The sequence below is a fragment of the Papio anubis genome, chromosome 4 (assembly GCF_008728515.1).
Source record: "Papio anubis isolate 15944 chromosome 4, Panubis1.0, whole genome shotgun sequence".
Lineage (NCBI taxonomy): Eukaryota > Metazoa > Chordata > Mammalia > Primates > Cercopithecidae > Papio > Papio anubis.
The window spans coordinates 53,528,408-53,554,358 of NC_044979.1; the positions used below are offsets into that span (position 1 = coordinate 53,528,408).

General features: G+C 38.4%; 1 protein-coding gene across 16 annotated transcripts in view; it reads left to right on the forward strand.

Moving 5' to 3' along the window:
* Positions 1-25,951, forward strand: part of SRPK2 (SRSF protein kinase 2) — a 299,124-nt gene that overhangs the window by 132,480 nt on the left and 140,693 nt on the right. For 9 of the 16 annotated variants that reach the window (XM_017957047.3, XM_017957048.3, XM_017957043.2 and 6 more), the window contains one exon: positions 4,286-4,349. The exons of 6 other annotated variants lie outside the window; for them this stretch is intronic. In XM_017957047.3, the coding sequence (XP_017812536.1) occupies positions 4,312-4,349 (38 nt within the window). In that variant the 5' untranslated portion in view covers positions 4,286-4,311. Of the gene's footprint in view, positions 1-4,077; positions 4,350-25,951 lie in introns of those variants that run through there. One more of the 16 variants, XM_003896443.3, reaches the window with a different exon arrangement.

Here is a 25,951-nt window from a genome sequence, read left to right on the forward strand (position 1 = left end):
AGCCTCCACCTCCCAGGTTCATGCCATTCTCCTGCCTCAGCCTCCCGAGTAGCTGGGACTACAGGCACCCGCCACTGTGCCCGGCTAATTTTTTTTATTTTTAGTAGAGACGAAGTTTCACCGTGTTAGCCAGGATGGTATTGATCTCTTGACCTTCGTGATCCGCCTGCCTTGGCCTCCCAAAGTGCTGGGATTACAGGTGTGAGCCACTGTGCCTGGCCGGGAAGGATACTTCAGATGAGATTGGGGAAACTAGCCTGGGATCCCTGAAACATTTGAGGTTTGGTAAGGCAATGGCATTGCTGTTCACTGAGATCAGGAGTATAAAATAAGACATTAGGTTTATAAGTTCATGGGTTCAATTTTAGACATTGCATTCAAGCCATGCAGCGACTGTCTAGGTGAAAATGTCAAGTAGGGGTTGGAGGATATGTGGTTCTGGGTTGTAGGAGAGAATATTGGGCTGGAAACTAAGATACAGTTATCATCAATGCCCTGTAGTTCTTGATGGTGAGGGTGTGTGTAGATAGAAGGGTCAGTGAGTGAAAAGAGGGTCCTTGTAGGTATCACTAGCATTTAAGGGCTTGCATGGAAGATAACGGTCTTGCAAAGTACTCAGAGTTAGGAGGAGAAAGCAAATGTAAAAGCATTAAAAAAAGCCACAAAAACTTATGTCCTCCTATAATGTTATTTAGCAGTTAAAAAACAAAATTATGACTAAAAATAAAGCAACTATAATTTAAAATGTTTATTCAAACTACACAGGAACTGCTTGCCTATTTTCTGTGTGAAATAAGCAAGTGTGGTCTTAAGGTGGGAGTAGGGCAGATGGTAAAGGATTGATTAAAGGCTGAGATGTAGAAGGAGCTGTTGAGTGTACTGTCAAGCATTTTCAGATTACATCCATAGGGAATATAACTATTAAATAAACAGGTTGATGGATTTTTTTGCACTCATTGGTCTAAATGTATACATGGAGACAGTGGGTGCTGCTTTGGAAGAAGCAAGAAGTGGTAAGCAAGAGAGTCATTTTAGAATTGTGAGGATGCGTCATTTTAAAATGACAAGAGAGTCATTTTAAAATCTGACTTGTAAAAGCAGACTGGATTTTTATATCAATTCATAGAACAAAATAAATTCTGGAAGTTTCTAAGATTTACATGCAAATACTATTATAAAGCATATTAGAGGAAAATTGGATGAAAATTTTAAAAACTTTCGTGTGAGGAACACGTTTCTAAGTTTATCAGGAAGACCAGAATTTAACAAGTAAAAGATTGGTTGATTTCATTACAGAAAAATAAAGTGTATAGGGTCCCAGATACTACCCTGGAAGTAATTGAAAAAAATTCCAAAACAACTGACTGATTGAGGGGGAAAGTGTTTGCAGTGTGTGTGAGAAGGTGTCCTGAGCATGGTCAAGGGAACGGATGGCTCAAGAGGTGGACGTTCAAGAGTCTGTGGATTGAGGAGCCTGGAGTCCATAGCCAGGTCTTTTGTAATAAGTCATATCAGTATGGAAATCCAGGTACCCCCGATTATGGCAGATGTTGTGGTGGAATGGAAATCAGTTAAATGGCTTCCGGAATTCTTCACGAACGTGGGGAATTACCAGACCTATGGATGATATGGACGGGGAGGAGTTGATGGTAGCATAGATGGAATATGTGGGCCTAAAAGGATACAGTATCAGAGTGTTAACGTTCCTTGATTTCTGAGTCCTTCTGAAGCTATGAACAAATCTGAAGGTTTAGAGATAAGGTGAAAATGAAGTTAGAAACCTTTTCATGTATTATTAGAATCCTCTTTGGTTGGAGCTTCCAGTGTCACCAGAGTATGGTTTATAGCTTGAACTTTTCTTTCCAGTGTTTACAAGATAGGCATTAACTTCATTAGAGCTGTGTAATTTAATCTTGGCCTTTTTCATCTTAAGTGCATTGATTTACATCGGTATACTGAAGTGTGAACTTTTTGTTGTTTTGGAATAAAAACTTGCCATGATGAAGATGGATTCAAGTGTAATCTCTTTTCTGAAGCAGCAAGTTAATACATGGAACACAATTCTCTAGAAAGGGAGGCTGAGATACAGATTAAAGTTAAGTTCCCACCTGTAGTAACACTACAGTGATAAAAAGGGGGATGTTGAGGTTGATGAGAAGAAGGAGAAGGTGGATTTAAACTATGGAAAAACCATTTAACATTGGGACAGGCCTCGTATCCTTCATTAACTCATTCAGTAAATAATCATTGAGAGATGAGGCAGGGAAGGCTCACCACATCCCAGGCACAATCTACTTTACTTTCATGGGTTATTTCATTAAATCCTCGCCACAGCCTTTCAGATATATGTTATTATCCTCATTTTACAGGAGAGGAGATAGAGGCTTTAGAGAGTTTAAGTAATTTCCCCAAGGTCATATAGCTATTAAAAATGGCAGAGGAGGCCTGGTACGGTGGTTCACACCTGTAATCCCAGCAAAATGAGGCTGAGGCGGGTGGATCATCTGAGGTCAGGAGTTCAAGACCAGCCTGACCAACATGGTGAAACCCTGTCTCTACTAAAAAGACAAAAAATTAGCTGGGTGTGGTGGTGGGCGCCTGTAATCCCAGCTACTCTGGAGGCTGAGACAGGAGAATTGCTGGAACCCGAGAGGCGGAGGTTGCAGTGAGCTGAGATTGTGCCATTGCACTCTAGTCTGGGCAAAGAGCGAAACTCCATTTAAAAAAAAAAAAGAGGCAGAGGAGCCTCTTCCTAAATCTAAGGCAGAGTCTGAGTTTCTAACACCCTGCTCCTTCCAAAACAAGGGGAGGGGCCCTGCTGAGGGCTCACGGTGGTGCCACGTGCCTGATCTCAAGGTGAGTCTCAGCACCACCCCACCTATAGGCACTGTGCTCTCCTCTCCCAGTGGCTAGGCAGCTTGGCTACAGCCTATGGTAGATTCTGCTCTCTCATCAGCTATTCATGCCGCTTTTACAATGCTTATTGAAGTTATAAGCTTAAAAATTTGGGGAAATTCCTTATTTTAACAACACTGAGAGGATATTTCTGTACAGGTCCATTGTATTTTATGAAACTAATTTTTATTCTTTTTTCTTTTACATCTTCTCATATTCAACTTTGATTTATATAGTCAACATTTTAAAAAATTAAAATTTGCTTTACTGCTTTAAATTAAAAAAAAAAAACTATTGAGGTCTATTTTGAAATCCTGATACTGTTGAAAACATTTTATTGGCACTACTTTATTTTTAATATGTGAACTTTTTATTATGAAAGCACACTTCAGTTTTAAAAACCAGTTGGAAATACTTGTTAGGGGTAGGAAAACATCTTTACACATGAAATAGTCTGGGTAATAGGACCATGTCAGTTTTATTAACTTAAAATTATGTGCTTTGAGTCAGTCGTTGATGTTTTAAAGGAAACGTATTAGATTGTCTCATTATCTTTTCCTTCTCTTATTTTCACCCTTCCTTCCCTTTTAGTCTATTACCTCCCTTCCAAATCAGTATCAGCAATGATCTTTTAATTAAGTTGAACTGGCGCTTACATTCCTGTTTTAGATGTGTATTGTCAGTCCTTTCCTAAAAGGACAAGTATATTATCCCTACTCGGTAAATGGGTGTTGCTGTTCACTTATACTGTACTGCTAAGGAGGAGGGGAAAATTAAGGTATAAAATAAAAAGTCTCTTTCTAGAGGAGTTAGGGACACTAGATGTTAAATGTGTCTGTAATTAAACACAATCAAGAAATTAAAGGTTAAACATTTTGAAATCTATACATTGGGGTTCTGGTTTAATATTTCATTCTTAAGTGACAAAAATGATTCACTGAGCCATATTTTTTAGGGCTAGTGAAATAGAAACAGCCAAGGGTTGCATATCTGTTTATTACAGCCTGTGACGTGAATACCCAGGCTTCTCAAATGATCTAGTATATTTAATTCAGATGTTCAAAATGTCTTGTTTGTATTTTATTTTGCTAAATTGAAAATCATCTTGTAGAGCCATGCTAGTTCTACCTTAAAAAAGAAAACACCCCTCTGCTTTAAAGAAATGGTACTTCCTGCTTTCATAAACAGTCATGTGCATAGTTTAGCAAGGCCTGATGCCTCTGGAGCTTTTTCCCTTTATAGCACCATTGAATCCCAGTCCTAACAGAAGTACTGCGAATCTTGTGGCCTCATTCTGAACAAAAGGGATTAGAGAAGAAAAATCTCTTGATATAAGGCTTGAAAGCAAGGGCAGGCAATCTTGGTTGTGAATATTTTCTGATTTTTCCAGAAATCAAGCAGAAGATTGAGCTGCTGATGTCAGTTAACTCTGAGAAGTCGTCCTCTTCAGAAAGGTACAGCTACATCTCTTGCATGAACAATTAATGGTGTAGCATTGCTAAGAAACAAACCAGGACATATTTTTTTTTTTTTTTTCTTGTCAAGTTTGCTATATAACGTATTGTCCTGCATGCTGGTATTGTGCTGTATTGAAGATGTGTATTTGGGCAAGCTGTTCTGCTTTTGCAAAGGGTGATTGATTTTTTAAAGAAAAATTGTAAAGCCTAATCAGCTGCAGCATGCACACCATAACACAGCAGACCGCTGGTTCATGTGTGACAGCTGTTGAAGGCTTTAAAAATAATTTAGCTAAAAAGCAAAAAAGAAAATCTTGCTTTTTGAAAGGGAAATACTGTGAGGTTTTCTTCCTACATTTTGAGGTTGCTGCTTTACAGAATTACGAAGGTTATTTGTAAAATGTAGGTTAAAAATACTTGATTTGGGGTTGTAATACATATTTATTCTTATATGGTAAGGGAGTGCCATTTGTAAATAGCTTAGGAATTGCAAACCCACAGATTAGTCACATTCTGAAAGAGAGATATGATGCTTCTTCAAGTCTGTGCTAGGAAATGGAACAGTCACTGCATGCAGTAATGGTTCATGCCTGCAGGTAAGGACAAAATGACTCAGAAGTATTTTTAAAGCAATTATTTTATCTGTCAATCATGTGATTATATCTGTAAAGAGATATTTCATTAAAATGCTGTTTTGCCTTATAAAAAGCATTAAGATATTTTTATCTGAAATCAGAAATAAGGCTATAGTTGCCTATTTTGATATGCAAATATTGTGTTCAGTTCTGTTTACCAAAATTGTGTATACTACATAATGTCTTAAATTGAGGTTCTTGGGCATACAGTTGATGCTTACCTTTCTCTTGGTTACCTAGTAGGTTATACTTAATATTGATCTTTTATACTTAAGGTATATGTTGATTTATCTTTTTCTAGGGTTAGTTTGCAGGGTTATCTTTTTTGTTCATAGATGTAATATTTAGAAAAAAATGGAGAAATAATGTGGTAGTTAAAGAATGATACAGAAAAAATACAAAAAAATATGAGTTGAAGAACCTACCATGGTAAAATGGATTTATTTAAAGTATGCTAGTATATGAAGGACATAATCTGATGTAAAATTATTTTAAATTGATTTATTAGTATAATCGGGGGAAAAGCTTCTGGCTATAACTTAGGGCATCACAAATAAAAACGATGTTACTGCTTTTGTTAGAGACTGAAAGTAGAAGATTTTAGGACTGCCAGTGTTTATTTTTGTGTGGCTTCTAACTTCTGGTTTGTGGCTAGCCATCTGATCTTAAGCATTCTGTTTGCTGAAATGAGAAACAGTCTTCAGCCTTGTGAACATTCTGCCAGTAAAATGGTGGTGATGGGAAGGGGAGAAGAGGGTGGTGTGCATAGTGAACAAGCTAGGTGTCAGCTGTAATGTTAGTTTTGTACTAGGAAGAGCACACTTAATGAGATGACAGTAATAATTACGTTAGCTTTTTGGAGTATCACAAATTCTTTACTGATAAATTGAGAGTTGGACAGAGTGGCTGAATATTATTGAGAAACAAATTAGGAGTGGATGAGGTTTTCTGGCTAAAATACATTCTGTGAGGAAAGGTACTCTAAGATATTTTGGTGATTTTTATTTACTTACCTACACTCTGGTGGTTATTTTATTTACTTACCTACACTCTGGTGGTTATTTGAAGGAAAGGGAGGACGCACGTGGTCATAATGTTAAAGTTTAGAAATCAGCCACTATTGCTTATAACTTCATACACAGTTTTACCAGAGATATAGTTTATGTATTATTATTTCATGGCCATTGTGCTATCCTGACTTAATGATTGATAAATGTAGCTTGTAAATCAGACAACATTTTGCAAACATGGAAGCTGTTTGATTAATGTAGATATATTAAAACAAGAAGGTACTCTCCCTCACCCCTACTTTTTATTAAAAGTCATATAGTAATGAACAGTGAAATCATTTGCCTTTTTAATTTGTTTGGAGGAACTGGAAAAATAAGAATCTGAAGTTTAACAAGAATTTATGGCTTGTAACAGTATATCCCATCCAGGAATTAATACCTTATAATATCATGTAGCATTATCATTACATTCTTCAATTGCTTGTTCACCAGTCCAGCTAAGAATTTTAAGAATTTTTGCTTTCACTTAAAAAAAAAATTAAAGTTAATGGTTTGAAGCATGGTGCTCTAAATCTTAGAGATATTTGGAATTTGCATATAGTCAGTGTTCCCATCTATCTACTGGTAGAAAAGATGAAGAAATCTGACTTCTTTCTTTAGTGGGGGAGAAACTGCTTGATTGTAAACAAACCAAAAGTTATTGTTCACCACCACTGATTTTGTTCCTGCAGTATAGAATGATCTTTTGATAATTCAGAAAACTGGGTAGAGAAAAGTACCTCTAAATACAAAATATAAATGCAAAAATGCTGATGTGATTATTTCTAGTAATTTTTCATCTCATTTGTATCCTTCCAAAAGAACTACTAGTCTTGCAAGAGCTTAGTATTGGTTGAATTGTTTTTGTTCAATTTTGTAAAATGGGAAAAGCAAAACAACCTAATTTATTTTTGTAGAATCTTAAGAGTCCTTCATTGAAAAATACACATACGGGCCGGGCGCGGTGGCTCAAGCCTGTAATCCCAGCACTTTGGGAGGCCGAGACGGGCGGATCACGAGGTCAGGAGATCGAGACCATCCTGGCAAACACGGTGAAACGCCGTCTCTATTAAATACAAAAAAACTAGCCGGGCGAGGTGGCGGGCACCTGTAGTCCCAGCTACTTGGGAGGCTGAGGCCGGAGAATGGCGTGAACCCGGGAGGCGGAGCTTGCAGTGAGCTGAGATCCGGCCACGGCACTCCAGCCTGGGTGACGGAGCCAGGCTCTGTCACCCAGAAAAAAAAAAAAAAAAAAAAAGAAAAATACACATACGATTTGAAGTAAGATTATAATGTAATTTGAAGGTTGTTTGGGGGGATAAATTGGAAAATATTGTTATCCTAATAGATCTCAATAACACCTTGAAATCTAAAATTATGTTTTTACCTTGAATGGAACAGTGGAGGTCTGTAGAATGCCATTTTGTAGGGGAGTTATGGAGTACTTCTGTTCTGAATGGCTGACTCCTAAGAACAAAACTATCAGGGTTACAAAAAATTAGTTTATTTTTTGGTTGTGTTTTGTGTTTTGAAGAGAGAGAAAAAAATTCAGCATACCCATTTTAAAAGTTAAGAGCAGAGAATGCTATTGAATGAATTTTTTAAAAAATACCTAATGATGAATAAAAAATGATGTATGTAATAGTTAAGAGGAAGATGTTTGCTGCAAGACAGTACCCTCTGGAGATTTTAGGGGTAAATCCTATTACAAGTATATTCATTTTTTTGAGTGCCTGTTGAATGAATGAATGAATTCATCTTGAATATACTAGAGTCGGTGCTAGACACATTTTTACTCCCTTGTTTATTCCTATTTACAGTAATAAATGTGAATATCTGATTAAAAAAAAACTAGGTTTTCAAGTTCTTGTTTCTTCATTTTTCCCTTTCTTAGCTAGAGCACTTATGGGATTTATGGGGTAATGTGTGTGGGGGAGAGTAGTAGTAGTAATAACCATAATAGCTAAAAAGGTATAGTACAGTTGTCCCTTGGTGTCCAAGGGGGATTGGTTCCAAGACCCCCGTAGATGCCAAAATCCACAGATGCTCAAGTCCTTCATGTAAAATGGTGTAGTATTTGCACATAACCTGTGTGCTTCCTCCCATATGTTTAAAAACATCTCTAGATTACTTACAATACCTAATACAATGAAAACACTCTGTAAATAGTTGTTATATTATAGTTTAAAAAATTTGTATTATTGTTGTATTTTATTTTTTATTGTTTTATATCCTAAATGTTTTTGATCTGTAGTGGGTTGAATCTGTGGATGTGGAGGGCTGACTCTAATCATTTATTGAACAGTCTAGATACCAGTTCTGAGTGCTTTATAGGTGGAGAAAGAGAGAGAGGGAAGGAGTGTGTGTGTTGTGTGGAGAAGGAATGGTTATTGGGAAAACTCTTTAATAAATCATCCCAGAATAATCCTGGGTGAACAGAAGGTACTTTACTGTACTATCATTTTTGTCAAACTATATTGCTATTTCTTCAGGGAACTCATGTAAAAAAATTGTATGATTCTTAATCAGTAAAGAAATTTGAGCCCAGAGTGGTCAGAGCTGATTTCCAATCTGTCTAGGGTAAACCCAAGTAGGGCTGAGGAGTTTGTGAGATGAGGAGATCTGAGAAGCTGAGACTGTGTTCATATATAGCATTGCCCACATCTGTTGTTGTTAAGTGTGAGTGGATGTTGTTTTAATTAATAAACTTCACAATGAACTAAAAATTAATAACTCATAACAGTGTTATATAGGTTTGCATTTTCTCAGGGAACAGATACTGAAAGGATAATTTTTTTTGGCATGTTTGTGGGTTTTTGATGTATTTTAGTGTTTAAAGGGAAGTCTTTATACTTGTAGCTCAGTAGATAAGAACTCCTAGCCTAGATCCTTAACATTCCAGTTAGCTAGCAAATACTGAATTCACAAATTGTAGCTGTCTTGTACAGGAGAGGAGAGAAACGGAGAGGGAGAGAGTGTTAGAGTAATATTTATGCTGTGGCCTATACTCTACCAATGCTGAATAAAAAGGATTGGTGAGAATTGATAGAGATTGTGTGTTGTCTCTTCTCCAATATAAGGGCATTTCAAATCCATAAAGAACCCAGGCTGTTTTTGTGTATGTATTTTAATTGTTCTCTTCTTATTTTGGTGCCTCTTATGCAAAGGTGAAAATGATATATAGTGATGTGTGGATGCAGAGAGCAAAAAGATATACCTGAAAAAAATAAGGAGAAAGGAAGGGAGAACATTCAAAAGTGAGGAAGGTACCAGAGGAAGAGAGAAAGAAGTAAAAAGGATCCTGGACCAAGATATCTTTGATTTGCTCTTAAGTTGATATATTTTCTTTTATGATGTGTGGTGGACTAAGAGCAGTTATAGGAGGAGAACCAAAGGGTCTTTCTTCATTGTTTCCCCCTCCTCCTCCCGTTGCAATGCAAAGACTAGGACAAACATTTGTTGGTAACTATTTTTCCCTTTTCCAATCCCTGCTCTGCCACTGTTGGCTTTCTTTCTCTCCTTGTAGAGATGTACTTGTTCCCGAATGAGATGACATAGTGGTTGATTGTGTTGTCTTCTCATCGCTGAATTCTTTAATTTTTATTAGTATTTTTATTGAAGATACATATATGGGATAGTACACAGATCGTAGATCTTTATGAAAAACAATTTATTGAAACTTCTTTTTTTCAGGTTTTGTGTGTGTGTGTGTGTGTGTGTGTGTGTGTGTGTGTGTGTGTATGTTGTGCCTAAGAAATCTTTGCCAAGCCTGGATTCACTAATATTTTCTGCTAGATTGACTTTTAGGAGTGATAGGATCTTAACATTTAAGTCTGTGATTCATATGGGGTTTTAGTATTAAGGTAAATACTGAGATTCGGTTTTTTGCATATGGCAATTCAGTTGTGTCTGTTTTTGAACATTATATAAATGGAAACCCTCTGGATATGCTTTTGGTCTGTTTTCTTCCGGTGTTACCGATGTGAGGTTCATCCATGTTGTTGTGTGTAGTTGTAATTGATTCAGTCTCATGTCTGTGCAGTATTCATGAATATACCTCAGTTCATTCATTCTGTTAATGAGCATTTGGGAGGCTTACAGTTTGTGGTTATTAGGGATAGTGCTGCTATGAGCATTTCTTTTTCTTTTTGAAATGGAGTTTCGCCCTTTTGCCCAGGCGGGAGTGAAGCGGAGCGATCTCAGCTCACTGCAACCTCCGCCTCTCGGGTTCAAGCAATTTTCCTGCCTCAGCCTCCAGAGTAGCTGGGATTACAGGCCTGCACCACCACGCCTGGCTAATTTTTGTATTTTTAGTAGAGACAGGGTTTTGCCATGTTAGCCAGGCTGGTCTCGAACTCCTGACCTCAGGTGATCCACCCACCTCAGCCTCCCAAAGTGCTAGGATTACAGGTGTGAGCCACCTTGCCCAGCCTGCTGTGAGCATTTCTATACATGCCTTTTGGTTAGTGAAGCTTGCATGCATTTGTTTAATATAATCCTAGAAGTGCAGTTGCTAAGTTTTAGTGGATATTGTCAGTTTTCCAAAGTGAAGGTACCACTCTCTACTTCTACCAACTGTGTATGCTCCGGGTTCTTTTCAATTTGGTATTGTATATATTTTTTTCCTTTGCTTCCTTTCTCTCCTTTTCTCCCTTCCTTTTTCCTTGTTAGCATTCTGGTGGCTCTACCAGTGTTAGCCAGAGTTTTCACCATTTTGAGGAGGATTAGAAGCAGAAACTGGACTATTTTGGAACATCAGCGCTCATGAGGGGGAACAGAATTAGAAGTATATAGCAGTAAGCGACCCTAGGGTGGTGGTGTTGGAGACACTGCTTTCCCACGGACTGATGATAGTCTTGTAACTGGATTCTGGAGGCCGTGGGTATTAACATTAGTTTTCAGACTTGGTTTCAGTAGCAAAACCTTTCTTTCATCAAACCTTAATAGGAAGTTATCATGTAAAATACATAAAGAAGATGCTTGGTTTGGGAGCTGGGGAATGTAAATCAGAGCTGCAGTTTTTGATGCTTAGCCATCTCCCTTGGAGCCACTTCCTCGAGCTCCAGTCCTCTTTACTTCAAGCCCTTGAGGTAGGTAGGCCACCTTAGGTCTGACCAAGAAATGATGACATTTTGATAAGTTTTAAGCTGTTCCTAGTCTCTAAAACGTATGTATCATATACCTAAATAAAAGTGTAGTGTTAGTTTCCAGTAAGAGACTGGACAGTGTTCTGATCTGGTTTTCTGTTGGCCATTATTTATTTGGTCTAGATGTAGTAGTTTCTACATTATTTTGTAATCAGTTTTGATTCTGTTTACTGATGCTTCTTTGGAGGGTTGCTTACATTACAGCCAGAGCAAACCTTTCAGAACACAAATCTGATCAGGTAGGTCATTCCACGTTTAAAACCTTTCAACTGTCTTCCCCTTGTGCTTGGGAGTTCAGAAAAAAAACTACCTCGGTCAGTGAGTACCTCTTTTCTCTGTCCTCGTCTCCCTCTCCAGCCTTGTCTCATATATCTCTTCCTTTGGTCATGTCCTGGCTGTTTTGCTGTTCCCATCCCTCCTATCTCAAGGAAGCTCTGCCTGTATCAAATTACAGGACCATGTACTTCTCCTTTGTAGCATTTGTCACAGCTGCTGTTTGACAGTGGGGAGTATCAGTGACATTTGGTCTACTTACTGGCTTACTCACTGTTAACCCCACCTTATGATCTTATATATGGAAGTGCTTTCATCACAAAATGTCAACAAAACAAATAATGTTCATTTGCAGTTTACAAATTATGAGCTTTATAGGAAGACTTTATTGGTATGGGGAGTCATCTCTGTGGTATTGGCATAGATTAATAATCATAATCATAAGCTAATTTTGTTAACTTACAAACTGTCAAGGTTACAGGTCTTAGGTTTTTCTATTACCATAAAAGTGCACAGCTTATTGTTACATTTATTTTTCATTTAATATACAATGGAAATTAAATTTGGACACACCATCTCTGTGCCAAAATGGCAACATCAAAGCATAGTCATTTACATCCCCAATATTAGTATTTTGTGTATCACCTTGGTGTTTTTTGGTCACATTTGCACTCCACACTGTTTTTTTTTTTTTTTTTTTTAAATTTCTAGGGTACATGTGCACAACGTGCAGGTGTGTTACATAGGTATACATGTGCCATATTGGTTTGCTGCACCCATCAACTCGTCATTTACATTAGGTATTTCTCCTAATGCTATCCCTCCCCCAGCCTCCCATCCCCTAACAGGCCCCAGTATGTGATGTTCCCCGCCCTGTGTCTTTGTGTTCTCGTTATTAAACTCCCACCTATGAGTGAGAACATGTGGTATTTGGTTTTCTATCCTTGTGATAGTTTGCTGAGAATGATGGTTTCTAGCTTCATCCACATCCCTGCAAAGGACATGAACTCATCCTTTTTTATGGCTGCATAGTATTCCATGGTGTATATGTACCACATTTCCTTAATTTAGTCCATCATTGATGGACATTTGGGTTGGTTCCAAGTCTTTGCTATTGTAAATAAATAGTGCTGCAATAAACATACCTGTGCCTGTGTCTTTAGTGTAGCATGATTTATGATCCTTTGGGTATACACCCAGTAATGGGATCACTGGGTCAAATGGTATTTCTAGTTCTAGATCCTTGAGAAATCGCCACACTGTCTTCCGCAATGGTTGAAATAATTTACACTCCCACCAACAGTGTAAAAGCGTTCCTGTTTCTCCACATCCTCTCCAGCACCTGTTGTTTCCCGACTTTTTAATGATCACCATTCTAACTGGTGTGAGATGGTATCTCATTGTGGTTTTGATTTGTATTTCTCTGATGACCGATGATGCTGAACATTTTTTCATATGTATGTTGGCTGCATAAATGTCTTCTTTGAGAAGTGTCCATTCATATCCTTTGCCTACTTTTTGATGGGATTATTTGATTTTTTCTTGTAAATTTGTTTAAATTCTTTGTAGATTCTGGATATTGGCCCTTTGTCAGATGGGTAGATTGCAAAAGTTTTCTCCCATTCTATAGGTTGCCTTTTCACTCTTATGATAGTTTCTTTTGTTCTGCAGAAGCTCTTCAGTTTAATTAGATCCCGTTTGCCTATTTTGGATTTTGTTGCCATTGCTTTTGGTGTTTTAGTTATGAAGTCTTTGCCCATGCCTGTGTCCTGAATGGTATTGCCTAGGTTTTCTTCTAGGGTTTTTATGGTGTTAGGTCCTACATTTAAGTCTTTAATCCATCTTGAGTTAATTTTTGTATATGGTCTAAGGAAGGGATCCAGTTTCAGCTTTCTACATATGGCTAGCCAGTTTTCCCAGCACCATTTATTAAATAGGGAATCCTTTCTCCGTTGCTTGTTTTTGTCAGGTTTGTCAAAGATCAGATGGTTGTAGATGTGTGGTGTTATTTCTGAGGCCTCTGATCTGTTCCATTGGTCTAGATAGCAGTTTTGGTACCAGTACCTTGCTGTTTTGGTTACCATAGCCTTGTGGTATAGTTTGAAGTCAGGTAACGTGATGCCTCCAGCGTTGTTCTTTTTGCTTAGGATTGTCGTGGCTACGTGGGCTCTTTTTTGGTTCCATATGAACTTTAAAGTAGTTTTTTCCAATTCTGTGAAGAAAGTCATTGTTAGCTTGATGGGGATGGCATTGAATCTATAAATCACCTTGGGCCATTTGGCTATTTTCACGATATTGACTCTTCCTATGCATGAGCATGGAATGTTCTTCTATTTGTTGGTGTCCTCTTTTATTTCATTGAGCAGTGGTTTGTAGTTCTCCTTGAAGAGGTCCTTCACATCCCTTGTAAGTTGAATTCCTACGTATTTTATTCTCTTTGTAGTAACTGTGAATGGGAGTTCACTCATGATTTGGCTCTCCGTTTGTCTGTTTTTGGTATATAGGAATGCTTGTGGTTTTTGCACGTTGATTTTGTATCCTGAGACTTTGCTGAAGTTGCTTATCATCTTAAGGAGATTTTGGGGTGAGACAATGGGGTTTTTAAAATATATAATCATGTCAACTGCAAACAGTGACAATTTGACTTCCTCTTTTCCTAATTGAATACCCTTTATTTCTTTCTCTTGCCCGATTGCCCTGGCCAGAACTTCCCACATTATGTTGAATAAGAGTGGGGAGAGAGGGCATCCTTGTCTTGTGCTGGTTTTCAAAGGGAACGCTTCCAGTTTTTGCCCATTCAGTATGATATTGGCTGTTGGTTTGTCATAAATAGGTCTCATTATTTTGAGATACGTTCCATCAATACCTAGTTTATTGAGCGTTTTTCGCATGAAGGACTGTTGAATTTTGTTGAAGGCCTTTTCTGTATCTATTGAGATAACCATGTGGTTTTTGTTGTTGGTTCTGTTTTTATGTGATGGGTTACGTTTGTTGATTTGCATATGTTGAACCAGCCTTGCATCCCAGGGATGAAGTGGACTTGATTGCAGTGGATAAGCTTTTAATGTGCTGCTGGATTCGGTTTGCCAGTATTTTATTGAGGGTTTTCACATAGGTGTTCATCATGGATATTGGCCTAAAATTTGCTTTTTAAAATTGTGTCTCTACCAGGCTTTGGTATCAGGATGGTGTTGGCCTGATAAACATAAAAGCATGGTCATTTACAGCCCAGATATTAGTATTTTGTGTATCATCTTGGTTTTTTGGGGGTCACATTTGCACTCCACACTGTACTTTTTTTTTTTTTTTTTTTTGTGAGACAGAGTTTCGCTCTTGTTGCCCTGGCTGGAGTGCAATGGCATGATCTCGGCTCACTGCAACCTCTGCCTCCCGAGTTCAAGCGATTCTCCTGTCTCAGCCTCCCGAGTAGCTGAGATTACAGGTGCATGCCACCATGCCCAGCTAATTTTTGTATTTTTAATAGAGATGGGGTTTCATCATATTGGTCAGGCTGGTGTAGAACTTCGACTTCGTTATCCGCCAGCCTCCCCTGCCAAAGTGCTGGGATTACAGCTGTGAGCCCTTGCACCTGGCCTTATGTCATGCTTTTTTTTTTTGAGACGGAGTCTTGCTCTGTCACCCAGGCTGGAGTGCAGTGACACCATCTCGGCTCACTGCAACTTCTGTCTCCTGGGTTCAAGCGATTCTCCTGCCTCCCCTTCCCAAGTAGCTGGGACTACAGGCGTGTGCCAGCATGCTTGGCTAATTTTTTGTATTTTTAGTAGAGATGGGGTTTTACTGTGTTAGGATGGTCTCGATATCTTGACCTCGTGATCTGCCTGCCTCGGCCTCCCAAAGTGCTGGGATTACAGGTGTGAGCCACTGCACCCGGCCATGCTTTTTTATTTTTAAATTTCTTAAATGTAAAACCTTTTAATGCTTTTTGAAGCTTAATTTTCTTTAAAAAGGAATCTTTATATCGCTACCAGAAATAGAGAACCTGTATCGTTTGCCTTAAAAAGAAATTACTATTAAGTGCTATCTAGATTCTGTTGTCTGATAAAGGCTCCAAGTCTGAGCCATATACTCTCTGTGTTTACAAGGGAAGTTCAGTTGGCAAGTGTCATAAAGGGACATAAATAATGTGTTAGCACCAAAGTGAGACTTGTTCTCTTATACACCCAGATAGTTTGAAAGAACCCTGGAAAAGGAATAACTTCCTCAGTATTTGATTCAGTGTAATTCAATACCAGGTTTCAAGTATCCACTAAGATCATTTTGCATGGCAGCAGTGGCACTTCCTCTTCTCTTTGGGATCCTCTTCTCCTCCACCAATGTAGATTATGATGAATTTATCAGGGAGGTTCTGAACAAATGCGAGCAGCTATTATAATAACAATAGCAACAATAAAAACTCTACTTTCAACAGTGATAGTGCAGATTCCTTTTGTAACAATCTTTTATGTACTGGGGCTGGAAGAAATTAAGACTAATTTTAGTAGATTATATTTGTTATCCATCCACCCAACATTTTTTCAGCAGCTACTATGCACTAGCCACTTAGTGATTTGGAAATCAGGGAGCCACAAAGGCAGCACAGAAATGTAGGATTTGTACAGAATATCAGTGTACATACCTTGCATGGAAGACACATTCACAGGTGACTGGCCCCTGGAATAACTTGTTTCTTGGATATGCAGTGCTAAGCACTCTCATGGACAACACTACAGTGAGTAGCCTTTGGCACTCCTTAGAAAGAATTTCACATAATTAATAATTGCATTTCTGGGAAACTTATTTTAAAAGATCAGAGGTGTGGTAAAGAGGTTACAAACACAGTTGCTTACCAAGAGTATGTCCAATGAATGGCTGCAGCCAGGTGGGGAGCACAGAAACTAGAGACGATGACACCATCTAGAGGTGGGTGCCGATCGGCTCTCTTGCTGATTGCAGCCATGTATAAATACAGGGCAGATTTTGCTGACTCTTGTGATTTTTTTAGTACAAGTTGAACATTTGGATTTTTATGTCAGATCTCTTCATTTTAAATGCTTGTGTGGCTGAGCACAGTGGCTCATTCCTGTAATCCCAGGGAGGCCAGAGTGGGAGGATTGCTTGAGGCCAGGAGTTCAAAACCAGTCCAAGCAACATACCAAGACCCCCATCTCTACAAGTAAATTTAAAAATAAGCTGGGCATGGTGATGTGTACCTGTAGTCCCAGCAATTCAGGAGGCTGCGGTGAGAGGATCACTTGAGCCTGGGAGTTTGAGGTTACAGTGAGCTGTGATTGTACCATTGCACTCCAGCCTGGGTGACAGAGTGAGACCCTGTCTCTAAAAATATATACATACGCACGTACATATATACATAATGATGCAAGTTAGAAACAAAACAGAAACTCAAAACAGCCTTAAAAATAAGAATATCTACTCTTCAGATTCAGTCTATGGTAAATGTTTTTCTTCTGTGCTGTAGCACATTGATTCTCAGTTTGTGAGCCACAGACTTGTGCAGACTTATTGTAAGGGATTTTTAAATCCTGTGAGTAGTAAGCATAAACTGTAGATTGAAATAGTGGAAGTAAAATTATCTTTGATGCTCACAGGTGTGTCTCTGGATTTTTCTGAGATTTCAGGCATGCCAAATACTGCTGACCACTGCTCTAATAGCCATACTAAAAAAAATGACAAAAGTCAATAAGGTATTAACTATATGGAATAGGAAGAGCCCGGACAGGTGTGCATTTCTCTTGCGCTCTTGCGCTCTTGCTCTCTCTCTCTCTCTCTCTCTCTCTCTCTCTCTCTCTCTCTCTCTCTCTCTCTCTCTTTCTCTCTCTTTAAATTTGAGGCGGACTCACGCTGTCGCCCAGGCTGGAGTGCAGTGGTGCAGTCTCGACTCACCGCAACCTCTGCCTCCCAGGTTCAAGCAAGTCTCCTGCCTCAGCCTCCTGAGTAGCTGGGATTATAGGCGCCCGCCAGCATGTCCAGCTAATTTTTGTATTTTTGGTAGAGACAGGGTTTCACCATGTTGGCCAGGCTGGTCTTGAACTCCTGACCTCAGGTGATCTGCCCGCCTCTGCCTCCCAAAGTGCTGGGATTATAGGCATGAGTCACTGTGCCTGGCCTAGATGTGCGTTTCTCAACTTGGATATCATTCATTTGTTCTGTAAATATGTATGTACCCACTATGTTGTAACTTAAACTTTATAAATAATCTGAAAATGATGGAGGTAGGAAAATGTTCTGTTTTCAAAACTGCCACCTCATTTTTCCCCACCTTTCCCTTTTCCTTCTTTTCCATCTGTCTTTTCCTCGCTTCACCTACCCTTCCCCCAGGAAAGATATTGAGACTAGTTTGATAACTACCTATAATGCAGTAGAAAAAAAGGGGTCAGAGAAAATGCAGGTCACAGTAGAAGGTTTTGATGGAGGATAGCCAGATGCACACCCAGATACGGGTATTTGCTGTGCAACTAGTAAAGGTGACTAACAAAATTGGCTTTAAGCTTCTTGATGGCCATACTAAGAAAATAATTAACATTCCTCTTTTTTTATCTGTAAGGAGAAACAATACTGGTTTCCCCAGTAGAACCAAATCTTTTCCTCTAACTTAATTATCATTTTAGCATAACTTTTTTCCTACATATTTTAAATGCTTATTTATTTTAGAAATTTCAGATAAAATGATAATTAGACACTGAGTTGTTAATCATTACAGTCCAGTCACCATGATTAATTTTTTTCTGGCCAATTTTTTGTTTTAGTCTAAGATCTATAAAAAACAAGCAGATGGGCCAGGTGCAGTGGCTCATGCCTGTAATCCCAGCACTTTGGGAGGCTGAGGCGGGTGGATCACCTGAGGTTAGGAGTTCATGACCAGCCTGGCCAACATGGTGAAACCCCATCTCTACTAAAAATGCAAAATTAGCTGGGCATGGTGGTGCACACCTGTAATCCCAGCTCCTCAGGAGGTTGAGGCAGGAGAATTGTTTGAACCCAGGAGGAAGAGGCTACAGCAAGCCAAGATCACGCCACTGCACTCCAACCTGGGCGACAGGGCGAGAGTCTCTCTCAAAACAACAACAATAACAACAACAAAAAAAACCCAAGCAGGTGTACTTTAACGATAACATCATCACCAACCGTACAATCTAGTATCATACTGAGAAATGATTTTAAAACTGGCATTTTATACTTAACATATGCAAATTTTCTTATGTTATTAAATAACATCTATAATATCATTTATAAAGGCTGCATAGAACTGAGTTCATGATATTGATGGATGTACATAATTTTATTGATGGAGTCTTAGAAATGGAATCACTTGTGAAGCCAATTTGTAAGGCTCCTGATAAAGGAGTGTTGAATTGCTTTTCGGAAAGGTACATCTTTAATTACGTTGTCGTTGGCAGTGTATAAGAAAACCTTAAAACTTACACCCTCATTTGAAATTCTCAAAATAGCCTCTTTGTGAATGTTGTATAGATGACATTGAATAATATTCTAGACAGTGTTGACTTACCAGTCTCTGCTCTTTAGGTCCTTTCTCTAGTAAATGTTAAGTATTATTGTGGTACTTGCTGTGTTCATTGGGTGTGGGTAAGTGAAAGTGAGATCAGTATAATCAGCTGTAAGAAGGTAAAAGATTCGTCAGTAGATTCTTATATTCAGTCAAGCATTTATGAAACACCTAAAGTGTACCTAATGTGCCATTGATAAGATGTTAGCAGTTAAGTGACGTAGTCAGAAAAAAATTTGGATATTCTATTTATGCTAACAAATCTAAATATTGTAAGAATTTCAAGAAGCTATGTGATTCAAGCCTCTGACTCTAAACAGATGACAAAACATTCAACACAGATGGCTGGCTGGTTGGCTTTCTTGTTTTTTTTTTTTGTTTTTTTTTTAAATGTATGGGAATTAAGATTCTCTAACCTTTTTCAACCATGGCCTTGTGGTTGGTGGCTCAATATATTTTCAATGACTTAATTTTGTTGCACTGCAATAAAATTACTACTTAATTTTGTTCCCCTTCTAAGACAGTTCTAAAATTTAGTCACCTTTTTGGTCAAGACCTTTTCATTTTTCTTTCTGGAATTTGAATTACTTTTGTGGGGGACAGGGATTTGCTCTATGTATTGTCTCAGGATGGCTTGGATCTAGTCTAAATGGTATTCCAGGAAACAGCATCTGAGAAATCAGAGTGAAATGAAACATAGTGTCACCATCGTGAAACTCTAAATACTTGCATAAGCGGGGAAAGAGACGGAGGGGAGGATGGGAAAATAGATGAGAGGGGTATATAGTGACCAGGTGGCAAAGAAAGGTCTTTGAATTTTATGCCGACGATTACCAAGAGCCATTGAAAAGTTTTAGCAAGGATGTTTGTAGATAATACATGCACATTTTACTGTGGGCATAAAGTAAGGTGATTTAAAGAAAGTCTAAAGAAATAGATTTTTCCCCCTAGAATGAAAGGCTGTAAGATATGCTGTAGACTTTGCAGCAAGATATTATTTATCTGTTCTGGAAATGGGTGGGAATATTATGGCAGCATTTACAATGAGTGACTGAGGGTGGATGAATTCCTTGACACTGGGGGTATTAAACATCGAAATGGATTACCATAGTTAGAGGTGCTTCTTTCTAAAGGCAGGTGACCTGTTAAATCTTATATATTTTTTGTTTCTATGTTTTATGCAGTTAATTATGATTAAAGAAATCCTAATGTAAAGATACTAACTTGGGTCAGGCACTGTGGCTCACGCCTGTAATCCCAGCACTTTGGGAGGCTGAGGCGGGCGGATCACCTGAGGTCAGGAGTTTGAGACCAGCCTGGCCAACATGAGGAAACCTTGTCTCTACTAAAAATGCAAAAATTAGCTGGACGTGGTGGCGCATGCTTGTAGTCCCAGCTACTCCGGAGGCTGAGGCATGAGAATTGCTTGAACCCGGGAGACGGGAGGTTGCAGTGAGCTGAGATCACACCTCTGCACTCCAGCCTGGGCGACAGAGGGAGACTCTGTCTCAGAAAAAAAAAATGGTGATAATTTGAATGTTTCACTAATCATTTTGTTGCAGAAATTCTTACTCAATGGATATATAAAGTATCATTTCTATAAATTGTTTAAAATACTTTAGGCCAGTGCTGCCTAAGTGGAATTTCTGGGCAATCTGTCTTCCACTGATGGAAGATTGTATAATATCAGTAAAACCTATGAGCATTTGAAATGTGGCTAATATGATTGAAGGATTCAATTTTTAATTTTACCTAATTTTAAAATTCAAAAACCACTCAACTTTTTCTTTTCGATGAGAATGCCAGTGAACTGTTACTTTAACCTTTCTTTTTAAATTTAGAAATGAATATTATTTTCTTTATTGTTCTTTAGTTCCTAAATGAATATTGTTTCCTTTTGCCCGTTGTTTCCTAAGCTCCAGCCTATTCCGTTTTTGTTTTTGTTTTTGTTTTTGTTTTCTTTTAAAAATTCTTTTACACTTTCTATCCTGACAGTATTATATTTTACAGGTAAAAGTTTATTTCCTTTACTATAACTCAAATTAGTAATTTAAAGGAAACCACTCAGTTATTTGTCCTTGTATAAAGTTATTTTGAGCATTTTTTTTTTAAGGAGCTGCTTAATTTTCTGTCATTTTAAGGAGAAAAATACTCAGTTATCTGTCATATTGCTTGCCAAATGTTATATATTCTTTTTAATGTTCTACTAACATAAAACAGTCTTCTTAAGGCAAAAGGAGTGTAGTTTCTTAAATGTTCAGTTTTAAAGGGAGAGATAAATTCATATAGATGAATTTCCAACTTTGTGTTGTCTGATAAAAGAGATAAAGGTCAATAAATTATAGTTTATGATGGTATTCAGCTCCCTCTTCCCCACTCAAGCCACGACACTGAATTTAACCTCAGTTTGTTCTTGCCATTCAGTCTAGCTAGAGCTTAAAAAAAAATACAAAACCGGCCGGACGCGGTGGCTTACACCTGTAATCCCAGCACTTTGAGAGGCCGAGGCGGGTGGATCATGAGGTCAGGAGATTGAGACCATCCTAGCTAGCATGGTGAAACCCCGTCTCTACTAAAAATATGAAAAAAATTAGCCGGGCGTGGTGGTGGGTGCCTGTGGTCCCAGCTACTCGGGAGGCTGAGGCAGGAGAATGGCATGAACCCGGGAGGCAGAGCTTGCAGTGAGCCGAGATTGCGCCACTGTACTCCAGCCTGGGCGACTGAGCAAGACTCTGTCTCAGGAAAAAAAAAAAAACAACCCAAATTTGGATTCAAATTTCAATTCTTGTTCCCTTCACCAGACACACTCCCATGTGGTGATTACTAATGATTATTAAAATACTCTTTGGGCTCAGGATGCAAAAAGGACATCTTTTTCCTGGGACCAGGACAGTCTTTAGCCTGTAGGAGAAGCCTCTGTTTAATGCAGAGCTGTGGAAAGTTTACAATTAAGTGATGGTAGGTGTTGTTATATTCATTTACTGAAAAGGAAGTCTTGTGGGATTAAGTTTAGAGGAAAGAATTTTTGTTGTTGTTCAGCCCTGTCTTTTTCACGAAAAATGCTTGTGGCTGGGTATAGTGGCTCACACCAGTAATCCCAGCACTTTGGGAGGCCGAGGCAGGAGCGTAGCTTGACCCCAGGAGTTCAAGACCAGCCTGGGCAACATAGCGAGACCCTGTCTCTAAAAAAAGGAAAAGATAAAAAGTTTGCCTCCTTTCTTACTGGGTATTCATCAGTTATAATGTGACAGTCTGTGTTTGAATAAATGAAAGACTTCTCTAGAGGAACCCGTGGCTGCCTATGATACAAGAAATACCAGGTCTTCTAGGTGTGACTTTTCCCTCAGTTTAGGACTGTCAGTTTTTTGGGGGGTCTTTTTATTGAAGGAAAATGTGTATTGATGCATTTATTGCTGTGGCGTTGTCCTGTTATAGTTACTGCATTTCAACACAGATGCAAGTATTTATTTCAATGTACACAAGTGAAGAAAATGTGTTTGGGTGTAATGAGTTCTGCAGTGTCCATTTCATCCTCATGTCATTCCTCCACTGCCATGCACCCCTGAGTACCTTCTGTTGCTGTTACTGCCCTAATATCAGCCATGTTCCTAGAGGCAGCTTAGGTTCTGCTTGGCAGTACCTCTAGCTCCTGAAGAAAAACAAAGTTATTATCCCTTGCCTCCCCAGAGGTGCTAGAAAAGATTGAACAACTGGTGAAAAAAATGGAGCTGCTTATCTTAGTAGTAAAGTGGTTCATCTACCTGTTTAATGGAATTACAGGTTTTATGGGGACCACCAAAGGTTTTCTGATTCTTTGAATGAGATATTCATGATGAATTTGTAGAAGAGCTTTTAGATCAGTGCAAATCAAGCATTTTCCAAAAAATATTCTTCCAATGTAAATGTTTTTAAAGTAGATCTACTGAAATTAACTTTTTCTAAGAACAGGGCTCCATTTAGTTCCTTGGTGGGATTTAGTACATTTTGTGTTTTCGAACTTAAAAATTCCTATTAGGAGTCAATGGCATAATATTTTGCATGCATGTAAGGGAAAACCTGTATATCTCCAAATGTGAAATTATAGTGACTGATAACATACCTCTGTAAATCCAACACAGCTGACTTTGCTCCAGTGATGCAACACATCAGGTTTTTTTTTTCTTTTTCTTGCATTCTTTGCATGTAAGGGTATGTGGTACAAAATAGGTTTTTTTTTCTTTTTTTTCTTTTTTTTTTTAGACAGAGTTTTGCCCTTGTTGCCCAGGCTCGAGTGCAATGGCACCATCTGGGCTCACTGCAACTTCCGCCTCCTGGGTTCAAGTGATTCTCCTGCCTCAGCCTCCTGAGTAACTGGGATTACAGGTGCCCGCCACTATGTCTGGCTAATTTTTTTTTGTATTTTTAGTAGAGTCAGGGTTTCACCATGTTGGCCAGGCTGGTCTCGACTCCTGTCCTTAGGTGATCCACCTGCTTCGGACTCCCATAGTGCTGGTATTACAGGCGTGAGCCACTGTGCCTGGCCAAAGTAGCCACTACGTTTTAACACTAGAATAACACTTAGCTCAATGAAATGGTCATGCTTTGAGAGGCACATGGGCAACAAGAATTCATATGAGAAAAAGATTTACATATCATATGTCATCCTCATTCTAGGTCATATGCATAAGAATAGATTATTAGGAGGAATCACCATATTTGAGAATTACTTTTTTTTTTGACTTTAGTATAGTTGAGGTTTTGAAAGTTAAAAGTTCATTTATGAGTGATGCAATGTTTTAATATTTTTTATTTGCTATTCAAAAGCATTTAACTATTATTGCTTGATTTTTGACCATGCATATATAGGATGATTAATGGAATGAAAAAGCATGATAGCAAGAAAAGAACATGGAAGTCTGGGTCATCTGACACCCTTGTTTTATACATTAGATAGAAAAACTAATGCCCAAAATGGTGAATTGATACAACTAAGATTCTAGATGGGATTCTTATAAACTGATAACTTCCAGCATTTGAAATTTAGGCATTTAGAGTCTGGAAACTTAGTACCAAGGAATTTGACCAGTTTTTTTTTCTGTTCTTTAAGAAAACCAAGAATGATTATTTTAAATTATACTGGTACTGTTCTTTTAGCTGTGTCCTAGCCAGGGAAGAAATAACTTAAATGCCTTTCATTTTACAGAGCATTTTCCTGTTCACTATTTAATTCTTTAAAAAATACTTGTTGATAAGTAATGTAGATGGCTTTATTCTCACTTTGTAGATTAAAAAAATAAGTTTATGACTTAAGAATGTCACATACCATTTAATATTAGAGATGCTCTCAAAGCTATGTTTTGCAGCTCCAAACCCCTAAGCCTCAGAGTATGATATCTGAACAACAACAAAGATGTCCATTGTTTGTATGTGCAAGGTGGCTCACATCAAGCTGCAGATGTGTGGACCAGGATGTGCTCTTCATGTCTTTTCTCCAGTCACTTCCATTTATATGCCTTAAGAAGGCTGAGAGACGAGGTGTGATGTCCTTGGTCATCAAATAGAACAAATGTAACTAGCACACGTGGACAGAATTGACAGTTTTGTTATTTTCCACCCTCTTCTAGACCAGCTTGGTTTAACCTTTGAATATTCAGTTTCAAATCTTTTTTGTTTGTTTGTTTGTTTTTTGTTAAGAGGCGGGGTCTTGCTCTGTCACCAGGCTGGAGTATAGTGGTATGATCATAGCTCACTGCAGCCTCAACCCGGGAGCTCAAATGATTTTCCCACGTCAGCCTCCCAGGTAGCTGAGACTATAGGTGCACACCACCATGCCTGACTTTTTTTTTTTTTTTTTTTAATTTTTCATAAGGATGGGATCTCGTTGTGTTTCTCAGTCTGCTCTCAGACTCCTGAACTTAAACAGTCTTGTTTCCTCAGCCTCCTAAAGTATTGGAATTAAGTACTTGTGCCACCACGCCTAGCCCAGTTCTTTTCTATCTGAAGAGAACTGTGTGATTTCTTAGGCAAGGGTGCTGGGGTTTAAATATAAATGTGACTCTGACTTTTTAGGACTATAAAATTTGCTTCCTTTAAGTAGTAGCAACCTTTTCAGGAGATGATTTAAAAGATTGTTAAGGCCAACTAGGCACGGTGGCTCACGCCTGTAATCCCAGCAATTTGGGAGGCTGAGGCGGGTAGATCACCTGAGGTTGGGAGTTCGAGACCATCCTGACCAACATGGATAAACCCCATCTTTACTAAAAATACAGAATTACCCGGGTGTGGTGGCGCATGCCTGTAATCCCAGCTACTTGGGAGGCTGAGGCAGGAGATTCGCTTGAACCCGGGAGGTGAAGGTTGCAGTGATCCGAGATCGCACCATTGCACTCTAGCCTGGGCAATAGGAGTGAAACTCCATCTCAAAGAAAAAAAAAAAAAAAAAAAAAAAATTTTAAGGCCAAGCATGACGGTTCATGCCTATAATCCCAAAAAAAAAAAAAAAAAAAAGATTTTAAGGCCAAGCATGACGGTTCATGCCTATAATCCCAGTACTTTGGGAGTCACAAGGCAAGAGGATCACTTAAGCTCAGGAGTTCAAAACCAGCCTGAGCAACATAGTGAGATACCATCTCTATAAAAATAAAGTTTTTTTTTAAAAAAGGTGGTTAATACAGTCAAATAAAATACCAAGAATTAAACTTCTTCTTTTTAATGACACATTTTGTTAGGTACCATTTAATTGTCATATTTTGTTCAGTTAATAGTTAAAAACTTTGAACAATTAAATTAGAAACCAAGAAAAGGTATAACTTATGTGCGTCTGTGTATGTGTGTGTGTGTGTGTGTTTGTTTTTTGGTATGTATGACGCTCCGGTGTTACTTGTAGTTGTGTAGGCATTATTGGCACTTTGATCATCAGTGATGTACTTAAAGGACATCATCATTTACTCACTTTCTCTTCCCCTCTTCCTCATCCTTCATTAATGACCTCACC